The following is a 12032-nucleotide window of genomic DNA, read 5'->3' on the forward strand; positions in this document are numbered from 1 at the left end:
GTCTCTTGCATTACAGACAAACTTATTTTCAATATGAATCTATAAATCTATTACAGTACATCAAATACTTAAACTTATAAGAAAAGATATATCTATGCAAGCAAGCAGATTAATCCTTTGGGCTAAAATATAAACAGGCAAACACATAGGCAAACTAAGCAAATACCTGACCTAAGTGGCACTATCGCCCTGAATGGTGATGCCACTCACTCAGATTTGGCCTGGCCCTCCCTTCCTCATGATAAAAGTGTGGCTAGGCTGAATTTGAAGGAGTGGCATTGTGACCTGGTGCACAGAGTCGCAGTGTTGCTTAGCTTTGTCCTGGCTGCCCCATGTAGGTTGAAATGCCATTTACTCTCCTTTTGGGTGGCTGGATCAAATCTGAGTGGGTAACAGAGTGGGCAGCGCATCTCCTTCTCGCCATTGCCATGAGGCCAGCTTCTGCACCCTGGATCCCCCATAGAGGCCTGCCTGGCCTCATCCTGCTTCCAGCACCCCGTGTACCCTCTGCTCCGCCCACAGGAGTCACTCAGTGACAGCCTCTAGACCTGCTACAAGTATGGGGAACTGCAGACTGCCCACACAGGAGCCAGTGGAAGCGGGGTGGCAGAGATCCCTGGAGGTGCAGACATTAGGGGTTTAACAGGGCAGTGTCCATGCAGCCAGTTACTATAGGATAGGGTTAACTAAGCTACATCTGTGCAGTGGAAGCCAGACATGCTTGGGTTTATAGATCACTATTGTAGCTGTGTTGGCCAGGACAAGGTTAATATAAATGCATCCATACTGTGGGAGTATCTAGTTTAGCTGGCCAGTAGAGGAGCTCAGAATTGTATGTTTGCCTAGGGCCCAGTTATGGGTTAATCTGGACCTGTAGAGTTTAGCATGCTTGAGTTTCTATTGTGAGGTCAAGAAACGACAATCTGAATTCTTGTTGAGCAATAAACTAATTATAATTACTAGTTTATGCTAGCACCCACGATGTGTTAGGCACTTTCCAAACAGTCAAGAAGAAATGATAGTTCCTGCCTGAAGCAGATCCCAGTCTAAGGAGAGATAGATAGGTAAGCAGAGATTAGGGGAAGGGGAACAAGAGATAGGGACTTTTTAATACAAGTCAACTAGATTCACTGTAGGCAGCATTGCAGAAGGGGTCTTTAAGAGGGACTTATATGGGGATGGGACCACGTGGTACAAGACACGGAGGCAATTAAGCAAGAAGCTGACAAACAGGTGGATGAGTATGGGAACATCTGCAGAACAGAGGAGGTGGAAACAACACAACTTAAGTAGGGAGGGGCAGAGCTATAGAGCTTTGAAGGAAGCAACAAGAAGCTGAACTTTAATATGATAGTGCATGGACAGCCAGCTTAAGGAGGTCTCATGTTATGCAAAGGCACCAAGTATGGGCAGAAGAAAATGAGAAAGGACATACTGTAGTGAGAGTACTTGAATGGACCCCAGGATAAGCAGTGGCTAGGGTTATTGTCTTCCAAACTGAAAATAACTTCATTACTCATTCTTTCCTACTGTTAAAAATAATTACAAACATCCTCGCTTTGCCCACAGTTCTTCATAGTAACCATGTAAGAATGCAAAATATTTATGACAAGATTACTGTGTCAGGCACAGGAGAAATTAAGTTAACATTAAAATGCACGGGCCAAATTCTGTTCTCAACTGTACTCCTACATCCCCATTAAAGTTAAATCAACCCAAGCTAAAGTTAAGAGGGTTGCATAGAGTAGCTGAGAACAGAATTTGGCCCTAAATCCACTTGTCTGGGGATTGCCCTTCTCCAAAGGAAAAAAAATGTTTGAAAGGGAGATGAATGTGGGTAATTTGGATTGTAAATATTTAAGGGCAGGGACAGGAAGACAACTCTTGGTTCCAGTGAAGTAATGGCAAAACTATTAATTTCAATTAGATCAGGATATGGCTCATTGGGGTAGTTTTACAGCTGATATAAATTGCCACAGTTCCATTGACTTCCACAGTGCTGCACTGATTTACAGCAGCTGAGAATCTGGCCCATTGTTTTTAGTTTGTTTGTAAAGTAGCATGTACATTTTGGCTCTCGGGTACTAAGCTGCAAATGCCTTAGAAATACCTCAGATTTCTAATACTGTGTAAAGAACAAATAATGCCCCCTTTCTTATGTTTTGCAGACAATATTGAACTAGGAGATCTCTACAGTAGCCTCTTACATCATGAGAATACTATTTGAAAGTGGGATACTATTACATATTATCCAATTGGCTCAGCTCATGGTGTGGCGACAGATTACATTTATTTGGAGTTCCACATTTGCAATGAAACCAGCCCAACCACTAGTTTTCCAGAGAAAACCTTTTATTGCTGCCTGGAATGCACCCACAGATCAATGCTCACTGAAATATAACATAACTCTGAACCTGAAAATGTTCCATGTGATTGGAAGCCCACTGGCCAGAGCAAGAGGGCAGAATGTGACTCTATTTTATGTGAATAGACTGGGATACTACCCATGGTACACATCGCAGGAAATCCCTGTAAATGGTGGCCTACCTCAAAACTTCAGCTTGCAAACTCATCTGGAAAAAGCTGGCCAAGACATTCAATATTACATTCCTGCTGAGGACTTTAAAGGATTAGCCGTCATAGACTGGGAATACTGGAGGCCTCAGTGGGCACGCAACTGGAACACAAAAGACATTTACAGGCGAAAGTCACGGAAGCTCATTTCTGAAACGCAAGGCAATATTTCAGCAAATGACATTGAACATTTGGCCAAACTGTCCTTTGAAGAAAGTGCAAAGGCTTTCATGAAGGAGACAATTGAGCTAGGGATTAAAAGCAGACCTCTGGGCCTCTGGGGATACTATTTATACCCCGATTGCCACAATTATAATTTCCATGACCAGGACTACACTGGTTCCTGCCCAGAGAGTGAAGTTTTGAGGAACAATGAACTTTCCTGGCTCTGGGATAGCAGTGCAGCTCTGTATCCTTCCATTGGCATCAAGAAAACCCTTGGAAACAGTGAAAACATATTACGTTTCTCACAATTTAGGGTGACTGAGTCCATGAGGATCTCCTCCATGACATCGCATGATTATGCTCTGCCTGTGTTTGTCTATACTAGACTAAGTTACCGAGATGATCCTTTATTTTTTCTTTCTAAGGTAAGCCAATTTTAGGAGTTATGGAGGCTGCTTTAACTGATCTAACCATCATTATTGCAGAGATGCTTTGTATCTTTGTAAAGGCTTGTATATGGGTCTACTCTGTTGATTATTGTTTAAATGACTACACAAGGCTGGCCTTACCATGAGACGGCCGCCTCAGGCGCCAGACTGTGTGTGTGTGGGGGGGAGGCGGCCACTAGGACCCAGAGTGTAGAAAATTGTGTCTGCTGCTGGTGCGTATGTATTCTCTCTGCTCTAGATGCACAGCGATGGTGGAGTGCTGTGCTGGAGGAAGGAGGGCACATAAGAAGCCAGCAGGAGAAGAGGTGAGAAGGAATAACAGAAAGCAGCAGGAGCTGCAGGGAGAGAGAGGATGAGGAGCCTCTTATGTACCTCTCTAGCACCCCTTGGAGCCTGGACTGATTAACACCAGCTTCTCAGGGAGCTTCCTCTTTCCTGCTGCTTCCCTGAACCCATTTGAGGAGAACAGGCAGCCAACTGAAGTAGTAGGAGCCAGTTAGGCCCTTAAGACGCTGATAGCTTCCCTCACTCAGGCCCTGCTACCAGCCTGCTTATTTGTCCCCTTCAACTGAGCGTTGAGAGCCAGTGTTGAGAGGCACAGAACAGCAGTCATGAGTGAAAGTAGAAAACGCCCCTCTGGGGCAGCATTCAGAAAAAGAAAGAAAGCAAAGGAAGCTTTTCTATCTAAGCAGGAAGGAGCTCTCTTGAGATACATAGACACAAATGTTCACGGTGAGCCTTCCGGCCCCAGTGAGGATGTGAGTGGTGAGGAGATGCCTGATCTTCCAGTTAGTCAGAGTGCAGGTGACTTCGCAGCTACTGCAGCATCCATATTTCCATCTCAAATGGATGTAACCATGCACATTCCTGAAGAAAAGTGTAGATTAGAGAAGTGTGTGGTGGAGGTGCAAGAAACATCTGCTGCTGAGTTAAGTTCCTTTAGTCTATATGATCCAGGACTGCGGACCCACTTGAGCAATAGCCTGAGGCACTTCCTTGTACAGCAAGGAAGGGCCATAGCAAGTGTAAAACTTCATGTTCCCCAAAGACAATGAAAATAGAAGTTTCCATCCAACACATTACTGGCGTGAAATACCCAAGGGTGACAAAGTGGAGAAGCAGTTCAAATCTTTGCAACCAAGAAGGCAAGGAAAGCACCACTTTGATTATTCAAACAGATAAAAATGCCAGTGTTTACTATGCAGACAAAAAAAGTTACATTTGATGTTCAGGCATTTGAAAGTTAAGTGTTACTTAAAATTTTTGAACAAGGCATTTTAAGTTGTTAGTTCTCCTTTATTGGGGTAGGTAGCAGAGCAGCACCATGAGAAGAGTAGAACAGGAAGAAGGCAGAATTGAGACCTTTCACAGTTTTGGCCCAAGCGAGGTGATACGGGGGCATCATTTGAGCTCCCGGCCTCAGGTGCCCAAATGTTGTGGGCTGGCCCTGTGACTACATGTTTTAAAACAGCCAAAGTTCAGCAGTAAACATTCAATCTGAAAGACACTTAAAAAAAAATCTGCAATGTTGTTGTAGCCATATTGGTCCCAGGATATTAGAGAAACAAGGTGAGTGAGGTTGTATATTTTACTGGACCAACTTCTGTTTGGTTCTGAAAGCTCTGTGTAAGCTGAAAGCTTGTCTCTCTCCCCATCAGAACTTTGTCCAATAAAATATATTACCTCATCCACCTTGTCTCTCTAACATTTTTGTAATGTATATATTTTTCTCCAGTTCAGCACTGTGCTATATTCCTGTCTGGCAATGACAAAACTAGAGAATTTTTACAGATTTTATTTAACGGGAATGCAAATGGTTAAATTAACACAAAATGCTTTTCTTCTGCAAAGCACTATACAGCCATTAACTAATTCTCACAGCTGTTAGGTAGGTATTATTCACGTTTTACAGGAGAGACACTGAGGAGGAGATGTTAAGCAACTTGCCCAGTACCACATAGGTAGTCTATATGGGAGCCGGGTTTCAAACTTGGGAGTTGTTGCCCCAGGCCCCAACCCTGCAAAGACTTTGTCAAGTGCCTAACTTTAAGCATGTGAGCAGTCCCATTGAAGCCAGTAGGACGACATCCTTAAAGTGAAACATGTGTATGTGTTTGCAGGATCAGGGCCTTAGACGAGACCATTCTTCTCTTTTGGGTACAGAGATCCTCTCAGAAAAAGATAATATTTTTCTTTTAAATAACAAACATAACCTTCTTGTAACTCCACATTAGCGACAGCCACCAGGTTGCTGTATTAGACCCAAACCTTGGCTCCCACAGGTTTTTAAGTTTACAGAGTCTGAGCAGTATAAAGACAAGCTGTCCCAGTGCATGTCACTCACCACAATGGGCTAGCACTTCCTGCTGGCCATCTTGGGGATTAGCTTGAGGTTGACACCCCCCATCAGCAGTCTACACAGTGTCATCCGATCTCCGCCATCATCCTGCAACCCCTCTCGCAGCCTCAGGAATCACAGCATCCTCTTCGTGGTTCAGCCCTCCAGCTGTGTCACTGTCTGTGATCCCCCCTTCCGGGGGAATTTAACTTCTAGTGCAGCCACTTCCCCAGCGGCTAGGGTAGGGGACCTGGACCCACCCACTACTCTGGGTCCTGACCCAAGGACCCTGTATTTGACAGCCACATGTTGCCTCCCCTCCAACTCCTCAATATATTTCCCTGGGCCACTTCCCCGCAGCCCCAGCACCTTCTATGCCCTAACCTCAGGGCCTCAGCATGCCAGTCCTAGCAGCCAGCCAGGAGCTCCCTCTCGCTCCCCTTTTCCTGTCCAGCACTGCTCTGTCCAGGGTGCTAGCTTCCTTCTACCTGCAAGGCATCCAGGCCTTCCTCCTTGAGCTCCCAGGAGTAATTGACCCCACTCTTCCCTGTAACTCTTTTTATATGGGCCTGCTGGGTCTTGATTAGCTGCTCCTCATAGCCCCTCCTCTATTGGCTGTTTCTCGCACAGCCTCTCTAGGGTTCTACCAACCCCCTACAGGCCAGTGTGAAGCCAACACCGCATCACACAAGCCTTTTAGAAAGACAAGGTGGGTGCGATAACATCTTTCATTTGACCATCTTCTGTTGGTGAGAGAGACAAGATCTTCTACGGGTTTGGGAAATGTACTAAGCGTGTCACAGCTAAATAGTTTAGCATATCTGTTTTATCTTGTTTTTAGCTGAGACACTCTGAGTACCTCTCCCAGACCTAAAGAAGAGCTCTGTGTAGCTTGAAAGCTTGTCTCTCTCACTAACAGAAGTTGGCCCAGTAAAAGATATTGCCTCACCTACCTTGTCTCTCTAATATCCTGGGGCTGACCTGGCTACCCCTACACTTCATACAAGCCTTTCAGGCACATTCCCAAGGAACACAGTCCAAGGCTTGTACACCTTCTTGGGATGTGGGACCTCACAGCCTAACTGTGTTAGGCCACCAAGACCAATATGGCCCTTCCGAGTCTCCCCCAGTAGCTCACATGCTGTCTCCAGAGCTTTATCCTCCTGGGTACGGAACTTCAGAAACATACACATATACCTTACTGATAGATAAGCACAAGAGATATATAGGTCTGTAGAAAAATAACAAACACCTGCACATAAGACCCTCCCTCAGTTTCCTTACCCTTCCTTTGTAAAGTGCTTTGAGATCTATTGATGAAAAGTGCTATGTAAGAACTAGGTATTATTATTAGTCAGCATCTTTCAGGGAACCCAGGATCTGCCTGTACCCGCATTCCTTCTGCCCAGTCTTGCCTTCTGGTTCTGGTCTCCTCTTGTAGTGAGTCTCCCTCTAAGCAGAAGCTCCTAACATCTTAACTCTTCATGTACTTCCCCTGCAGTTTTTCATTCTCCATCCAATCCTCAATGTATTGTGGCCTTCAACATCCCCAATGTTTATTACAGCCTACAGGAGTCATTAGCAAGTCAATAGCCTTTGGCTGGTTGTCTCCATTGTTCTACTAGGGCCAGGCTATTGTTGATGGACCTTAATGTCTGTTCCATTTAGGGACAGATCCCCAGGTGCAACATTCTCTTCCTTTGACACCAGAGGGATGATGTAAGGATACAGTGGAAGACACTGATGAGGGTATAAACATAAAATCAGAATGGAATTTATAAATTCACATAGACAGATTCCCAAATTGTCATACTTTCTCTTTCATTTAAGTTATACAATGCCAGTCTTCTCCATCCTTGAATTTGCTGTCCATTCATGATAACTGCTAATCTTATATGAAGACCTGAAGGAGTTCACACTGAAAAAAAGTGAGGCCAATGTGTGACCTTGGACTTGGAATTACATCTTTCTAAATCTGACAAAGACTGGAATTGATTGGTGTACAGAAGTGGCTGCTTCTCCCTAGTTTTCAGCAGAGATTTATTAGCTGAACTCTTTAAGGAGTTTTCAAGTAAAAAAAAAAACCCATCAGGACTTTTAGTAAATGTACTACACTATGTAGTAAATAATTAATACTATACTATTGCCAATGTAAATGAAAATAAAATTATTTTTCCTGGTTTGATTGTTCACTTGAAAAATTCAGTAATTCCCCATCACCATGCCAATAATTAGTGTAACTTTTGCAAGGATCTATTTAATGATATTCATTAATTATCTTTGTATCCAGAAAATTAAGGCTTATGGGAAAACAATTTCTCAAAATGAATCTTCTTTAAAATTTGTTTAATATATATCTACATAGACAAGTGAGGAAAGAAGATACACTTTGCACCACTCTCATGCCATCAGAAACAGAAAGTCTTTCTCTTGACATTCCACCCAAGAAATATTCCCTAGATGAGCCTGATCCTGCAGTCCTAATGGGTTGAAACAAAACCTCGGATCCAAACATCCCAAGACTTTGGAATGTTCCAGATCTGAGATACAATTTTGCATCATGAGCCCACCCCTATTTCAGTAGCAATTTAGATCTTTTCAGAAGTTATGGACTAGATCCATTGAAGTCCATAAAGCTATGTCTATTTACACCCACTGAAGAGCTGGCCTTTTTTGAGCTATCACTGTGACACATACTATAAAATGAGAGATGAATGCAATAAGAAGTATGCACAGTGTTTTCAATAAAATGTCAAGAAGATTCTATTTTTGTCTGGACTAGAAATCCTTATAGCCCTGTGAGTTTCGTATAACACTTACCTTGCTTTACATTTTGTTTAACACTAACACTTGCCTGGCTTTAATAACCACAAACTGTGAAAGCAATAAATTAGACTGACAGTGATGTCTTTATTGTTTTCACTATAGCAAGATCTTATTAGCACTATTGGAGAGAGTGCCGCCTTGGGAGCTTCAGGAATTGTTATTTGGGGAGATATGAATTTAACGTCATCAGAGGTAAGTCAATGCCATAATGCTAATTCAAATGTACTAGCACAGCATATATCTTAATTCCATTGTATGAACAACATTTTCCAAATACATCAGTTCCTTTGAGTTCTGAATTCCAGCGGGTGTGATAGCTCATACAGTCCCCTTAGCCACCCAATCAAGATCATGAGGGAATGTGCAAATTTTTCATGATTGAACAGGTTATTCTCCTAATTATAGGCCACCATGGGTGGCAAGGGAAGTCAGTGGCTGGCAGCAGGGATTTAGGAGAAGTGTTCTGAATACCCATAATCCGGGTCAGGTTTTACAGAGCTGCAGGAAGTCAGCCAAAGCCTTATTAGCAAACCAGTCAGGCAGGGCAGGTGGCCTTGGGTATTCCTAAAATATCCATTAATTGGAATTTTCAGAAGGAGCTGGCTGGTTATGGGATGTGTTCATTTAGGCATGTGGACTCATAAATCTAGACTAGTACATGGAGCCATGATGTAGGGGTTTTGCTTTATATTATGTTAAGCCTGCACACGTAAAGGACAAAAGGGCTGGCGTTTGAAGCTGGATATGAGTCAACAGTGTGCCCTTGTTGCCAAGAAGGCCAATGGCATTTTGGGATGTATAAGTAGGGGCATAGCGAGCAGATCGAGGGACGTGATCGTTCCCCTCTATTCGACACTGGTGAGGCCTCATCTGGAGTACTGTGTCCAGTTTTGGGCCCCACACTACAAGAAGGATGTGGATAAATTGGAAAGAGTCCAGCGAAGGGCAACAAAAATGATTAGGGGTCTAGAGCACATGACTTATGAAGAGAGGCTGAGGGAGCTGGGATTGTTTAGTCTGCAGAAGAGAAGAATGAGGGGGGATTTGATAGCTGCTTTCAACTACCTGAAAGGGGGTTCCAAAGAGGATGGCTCTAGACTGTTCTCAATGGTAGCAGATGACAGAACGAGGAGTAATGGTCTCAAGTTGCAATGGGGGAGGTTTAGATTGGATATTAGGAAAAACTTTTTCACTAAGAGGGTGGTGAAACACTGGAATGCGTTACCTAGGGAGGTGGTAGAATCTCCTTCCTTACAGGTTTTTAAGGTCAGGCTTGACAAAGCCCTGGCTGGGATGATTTAACTGGGACTTGGTCCTGCTTTGAGCAGGGGGTTGGACTAGATGACCTTCTGGGGTCCCTTCCAACCCTGATATTCTATGATTCTATGATTCTATGAACTCAGTAACATAGAAATTGAGCTTCCAGAAGGCTGGGCATAAATTTTTCCACGTCTTTTTAGCTACTACGACTCTGGTAGATGTAACAGGAACAAAAGGTTGTTAGGTGCAAGTAGTACTCCTGAGGGCATGCTATGCCAAAAAATTAAAAATTCTGTGCACAGTATTTTAAAATTCTGCAAAATTCTGCAATTTTTTTTTGTCAAATAAATGTGGAACCTCCAGAATGGCACTGGGGATCACAGGCCACTGGCTGCACAGAGGTGGGAGATCAATGTGTAGCTCCCCACCCCCTCCTGGTACATGGACTCAGTGGTGAGGCTGCATCCAACCCTGACATAGTGCAAGAACCAGGGCTGTCCCAGAAACACCCCAGGGCCCTCCCCCTCCATGCCAGGTGCAGCAGGTGTGGGCAGGCAGGATCAGCAAGGCAGGATCCAAGTGTGGAGGGGCTTAGTATGGGGGGTCCAGGATGTGGATTGAGAGGGTTCTATGTGGGGCAGTCTGGGTGCAGGGGGCTCAGTGGGGGTCTGGGTGCAGGGGAATCTGGATGCATGGGGGCTTGTTGGGGGGTTCTGGGTGAAACAGTAATGGGACTCTGCAGTGGGGTTCAGCAGGAGGGGTCTGGGAGGGATAGAGCTTGGCACAGGGGTCCGGATGTGGGGAGTTCAGTGGGGGGAGGGTCCAGATGCTGGAGGAGTGGGGCTCAATGGGGTTGGGATCCAGGTGCAGCTGGTTGGGGCTTGGTATGGTGGAGATCTAGGTGTGGGTGGCTCACTGGAGTGGTCCAGGAGAGAGAGTGGGACTCATTGTGGGGGGCAGTTCTGGGTGTGGGGGGAGGGTAAAGATAGGTAAAAGGGTCTGGTATGAGGGGGTCTGGATCCACAGGGGTTGGGTGGATGCAGGAGCAGCTCCCTGTACAGTGATCCCTCCCCCTGCAAGATGGGTGCAGGAAGCATGGGGGGAGGGGATTTTGCAGAGCTTCCAACAGCTAGGGGAATAAATCTGGGGGTGGGTCTGACCCGGTCCTGGATGCCATGCAGGGGAAGAAGAAGTTCCGTCCTCCCCAGCCCAGCCAGGACTAGCAGCTGAGCCCCGGGCAGGATAGGAGCCACCAGCTGGGTCTTCCCCAGTCCCACCCGCTGCCCCACAGTGATTTGCTTCTCTGCTGACTGCCCTGGGCACCTGAAACATACTGCTGGGGAGGGTTGCATGACAGCTCTTGTGGCTTCCCTTTGCTTCCCCATCAAAAAGCCATCTTTTCTGCGGGGAAGCAAAGAAATCTGTGGGGGACATAAATTCTGCACATGTGCATTGGTTCTGAATTCCCCCAGGAGTAAAGTAGATATGCTCAATTGTCAGTAATGAGATCAATTGCTGAAGCCAATCATTCGAACACAGAGCTGTGGCTCCAATCAAATTCAAAGATCTTAATGAGACACTATCAGGTTATTTTTTAAAATGAACAATCTCTTAGTGTATGTATCTAGTACTATTTTAGACAGTCAACTATTTTTGGCAGTTTAATAATCTAATTCTAGCTCCAATTGTAAAGCTTTTTGTTTACATTTTGCATATTTCTCAGTTTGAACAAAGAATACAGACTAGTGAGTTTCACTTCAGCTAAGTTTTTTTCTCTGCTTTTGAAGGGCAACTGCACAAAGGTGAAACAATTTGTTACTACTGAATTAGGGGTCTACATCATCAATGTGACCAAAGCAGCAGAGGTGTGCAGCAAGCATCTTTGTCAGAATAACGGGAGATGTATACGAAAAAAATGGAAAGCCCTGGATTACCTTCATTTAAATCCTAAAAACTTCAAAATAGAGGCTTCAGAGGACCAAGAATTTACAGTCAGAGGAGAAGCATCAAGTACTGACCTGGAAGTAATGTCACAGAAATTCGTCTGTCACTGTTACCAGGGCTATGAAGGAGCTGATTGCCGGAAAGTTCAGACTTCAGATAAGCAACCTGGAAATTCTGCAGATTTCCTCTTACCCAGCACATTAGTAATGATAAGTCTGCTTTCTTTGCCTTTCTATTTTCTGAGTGTTAACTTGTGAATAGTTAAACTGAATAGGGTCTTTCTAGACTCCATAGGTTCAGAGGAACCACTTTCATAAAAGAGAGAGATTGTGACAATTCTCTATTGTCTTTTAAAAATCAAGTGAGATATTGTAGCAATGAAAACACTACTAAAGTGCTATCCTGAATCAATCAACACAGAATTGGGCAACTTTTTTTGGCTCAGAAGAGACTTTATGTGTGTTCTACCCAGCTTA

The 12032-nt window shown here is 44.4% G+C and overlaps 1 protein-coding gene across 1 annotated transcript; it reads left to right on the top strand.

Moving 5' to 3' along the window:
- The first annotated feature begins 2312 nt into the window (after positions 1-2312).
- Positions 2313-11813, top strand: LOC102933500 (hyaluronidase 4). The gene is made up of 3 exons (XM_007063197.2): positions 2313-3164; positions 8455-8544; positions 11400-11813. The coding sequence occupies exons 1-3, from the start codon at positions 2313-2315 to the stop codon at positions 11811-11813; spliced, it is 1356 nt and encodes a 451-aa protein (XP_007063259.2).
- The last annotated feature ends 219 nt before the right edge of the window (positions 11814-12032 follow it).

This window comes from Chelonia mydas, chromosome 1 (genome assembly GCF_015237465.2).
Source record: "Chelonia mydas isolate rCheMyd1 chromosome 1, rCheMyd1.pri.v2, whole genome shotgun sequence".
NCBI classification, from domain to species: Eukaryota; Metazoa; Chordata; order Testudines; family Cheloniidae; genus Chelonia; species Chelonia mydas.